At 58.7% G+C, this 3,703-nt stretch overlaps 1 protein-coding gene across 1 annotated transcript; it reads left to right on the plus strand.

Annotated features, from left to right (window-relative positions):
• Positions 1-238: 238 nt before the first annotated feature.
• On the plus strand, positions 239-1,852 carry LOC110573670 (zinc finger protein 835-like). The gene has a single exon (XM_021682288.1). It carries the CDS (start codon positions 239-241, stop codon positions 1,850-1,852), a length of 1,614 nt encoding a protein of 537 aa, XP_021537963.1.
• The last annotated feature ends 1,851 nt before the right edge of the window (positions 1,853-3,703 follow it).

Raw genomic sequence — 3,703 nt, forward strand, 5'->3', positions numbered from 1 at the left:
GGGGGTGCTACCTGTAATCCACGGGTGGAGGCCCAGGGGTGCTGCTAAACGTCCTACGGTGCACAGGACGGCCTGCAACAAAGAATGATCTGACCCCACCTGTCCGGAGTGAGGAGGCTGAGACCTTGCACAAAGTCTTTTCCAGCCCAGGACAAATGACCAACCTGTCTGGTTTTTCTCTTTTCTCTCAGGTCCAGTCAAGAAGATGCGAAAACAGGCAGTGGCTCAGGAAGCGGGGATGGAAGGACCCTTGCCCGAGGCAGGAGAAACCTGGAAACGAGAGGGTCAGGTCAGGGGCCGGCAGGAAAACCAGGAAAGCTGCTTGAAGCAAGAGGCCGTGGCCCACGGGGAAGACCCCGCCGGGGGCGGTGTGCGGGCGCAGGATGAACTCGGCGGGATCCCGGGAACCGGGTCCAGCCCTCCCCGCACCCAAACCGACAGCAGGCCCCAGAGGCGCCGGGCGCCGAGAAAGAACGCGAAGCAGAGGAAGGCCGGCTCGGGCGAGGAGGAGCGCGGGGGCGGCCCCCGGAAGCCGTGGAAGTGTGCGGACTGCGGCAAGGCCTTCAGCTACTGCTCGGCGTTCACCCTGCACCAAAGAACGCACACCGGCGAGAAGCCGTTCGCGTGCGCCGACTGCGGCAAGGCCTTCAGCCAGAGCGTGCACCTCACGCTGCACCGGCGCACGCACACGGGCGAGCGGCCCTACGCGTGCGCCGAGTGCGGCAAGGCCTTCAGCCAGGGCTCCTACCTGGCGTCGCACTGGCGCACGCACTCGGGCGAGCGGCCCTACGCGTGCGCCGACTGCGGCAAGGCCTTCGCGCGCCCCACGCACCTGGCCCAGCACCGGCGCGTGCACACGGGCGAGCGGCCGTACGCGTGCGGCCGGTGCGCCAAGGCCTTCCGCAGCCGCTCGTCCCTGCTGGAGCACCAGCGCATCCACACGGGCGAGAAGCCGTTCGCGTGCGCGCGCTGCGACAAGGCCTTCCGCTTCTCCTCGGCGCTCATCCGCCACCAGCGCACGCACACGGCCGAGCGGCCGTACGCGTGCGGCCGGTGCGCCAAGGCCTTCACGCAGATCGCGCACCTGACGCAGCACCGGCGCGTGCACACGGGCGAGAGGCCCTACAGCTGCCCCGAGTGCGGCGCGCCCTTCCGCCAGAGCGCCTCGCTCGCCGAGCACCGGCGCATCCACACGGGCGAGAAGCCGTTCGCGTGCGCGCAGTGCGGCAAGGCCTTCACGCAGGTGTCGCACCTGAGCCAGCACCAGCGCGTGCACACGGGCGAGCGGCCCTACGCGTGCCAGGACTGCGGCCGCGCCTTCAGCAACCGCTCGCACCTCGTGCAGCACCAGCTCGTGCACACGGGCGCCAAGCCCTACAAGTGCCTGGAGTGCGCGCTGGCCTTCAGCCACGTGTCCTCCCTCAGCGAGCACCAGAAGCTCCACACGGGCGAGAGGCCCTACCGGTGCGGGGAGTGCGGCAAGGCCTTCAGCCAGGGCTCCGCGCTCACGCTGCACCTGCGCACGCACACGGGCGAGCGGCCCTACGCGTGCCCCGAGTGCGGCAAGGCCTTCAGCAGCCGCTCCTACCTGATCCAGCACCACATCGTGCACACCGGCGAGAAGCCGTTCGAGTGCAGCGGCTGCGGCAAGGCCTTCAGCTTCTCCTCCGCGCTCGTCCGACACCAGCGCACGCACGCCGACCAGAAGCCCTACTCGTGCGGCCGCTGCGGCGCCACCTTCACGCGGCCGCAGCACCTGACGCGACACCTGGGCTCCCACCGGGAGGACAAGCCAGTGGGCAGCAGCGAGCCTGCGGACGCGGCCCCTGGCCGGCGGGAGGACGAGAGCTGACGTTCAGCGGGGGCCTGCCGCAGCGCGGCGGCGCGCCGGGCGCGTTCACACCCCACTTCCGGCCTCGCGGCGCCGGGGGCACAGCCGCTGGCTTCCCGGTGCCGCCCGTGACGACCCCGAGGCTCAGAGAAGCTCGGTGACGCGCCCGGGTCCCACGGGGAGGAAGTCCGGACTGGACCCCCACCCCCCCCCCCGCCACACACACACACACACACACACACACTCGACCCCACGTCTGCCGGACTGCCCCCCCAACCCCACCCATGCTACACACACACCCTCTGCCTCCCGGTGCAGAATTATAAATGTGACCCACAACAGTAGACCCAAAGAAGTGTCTGTGCGTCTCTAGCGAGCCTTTTAATGGTTGAAGGTTTTTATGACAGTAGGTATTTGTTCAATAAATTTAATTGGATAAAAGGTTCGGCTCCTTTGGTGAAGTGGGTATATTAACTAAGGGAGCGGGGCCTGAAGGAGAAGTGTAGCTTCTTAGGACTGAAGCAGTGCTTCCCAAATTAGAACGAGCCAGAGAAATGCAGAGAAGGACAAGTTCTAGAAGAGACTTGCCTCTCCCCTGACAGACCTGCAAAGGGAGATTTTGAGAGTGGACCCCGGCCTTTTTCAGTGTGAGGACACACGTTCCCCCACTCCAGCTTTCTCCCCCCACCCCCCAACCCCAAATCCTGCCTTTAATGATCGTGTCAGCTTTTGCTGTGTAAGTCATGCAGAGCGCAGTTGTCTGTTTAATATTTCCCATGGTGGGTGTTTCTCTTGGTCTGGACCAGGCCCCGGGGATCTTGGCTAGACTCGATTATGCATCTGCTGTCAGCTGAGGTTCGGAGGGAGGCTGGCTGTCCCAGGACTGCTCAGCTGGGCCAACTTCGCTGTCTTCCTCGAGACTCGCATCTAACCTCGGTATGCGCTCTTAGCAGTAGCAGGAGTTTGGGAGAGTGGACACACCCAAGCACAGTTTCAAGCCTCTGATAATGTCAGGTTTCCTTCTGGACCTATCAGCAAAGCAAGCACCATAGCCAAGCCTGGGGACAGTGTAGGAAGGGCCTTCCCAATGGTGTGGGAGACAGACGAGAGTAGTTACCTACTATCCCAGTGAGGTAATTTATAGTCCGACAGCACAATCTCTACAAAATTATATTATGGGTAACACATTTCTTGGGTTCACAATTAGCAATTAAAAAAAAAAAATCCTACCCCTCTCCTACTTCATCCCCTCTACCCACCAAGTCCCCCTCCCTAGGAGCAACCATTCTTGAGTTTCCTGGTATCTTTCCAGCATGTTCTATGCATATAGAAGCAAATATTTATGTGACTATTTAAAAAGATGTACAGCATACCTTTCTACAGAATAGTAGCATATGGCATACAGTTTCCCACCTTGTATTATTTATATTTGGAAGCACTTTGTATCATTAGAGAAGAGAACAGATGTTCTCATTTCACAAAGTTTGGGCATCAGATTTCATAGGTATAGAATCACTTACAGTTGTTTTGATCTCACTGTGATGTGTCCAGCTCCAGAAAAGAAAAAAAATCACGGAAAAATATTTTTCAGTTAGGAATGTCTTTTTTACAAGGTTGACCAAAAAAACTGTCCTGTGTCATGGGACAACGTAAACCCCCCTCTGCATAAAAACGAACCCCCACGTTAAAACATTTTCGTGAGATTTTTCAGTTATACAAAAAAGTGTAAAGTACAATAAATGCCCATATGCCCATCCAATTTGAATGCCTTAAAAAATACTATTTTAATAGAACAGGAACACAGTACCTAAAAATGTTTTCATAACAAAATCTACCATATTTTATGATACATATTTGCTTTTAAAATAGGTC

This window comes from Neomonachus schauinslandi, chromosome 16 (assembly GCF_002201575.2).
Source record: "Neomonachus schauinslandi chromosome 16, ASM220157v2, whole genome shotgun sequence".
Lineage (NCBI taxonomy): Eukaryota > Metazoa > Chordata > Mammalia > Carnivora > Phocidae > Neomonachus > Neomonachus schauinslandi.

Coding starts and splice junctions, on each gene's coding strand:
- LOC110573670 (XM_021682288.1), top strand. CDS start 239: ATGGAAGGACCCTTGCCCGAGGCAGGAGAAACCTGGAAACGAGAGGGT.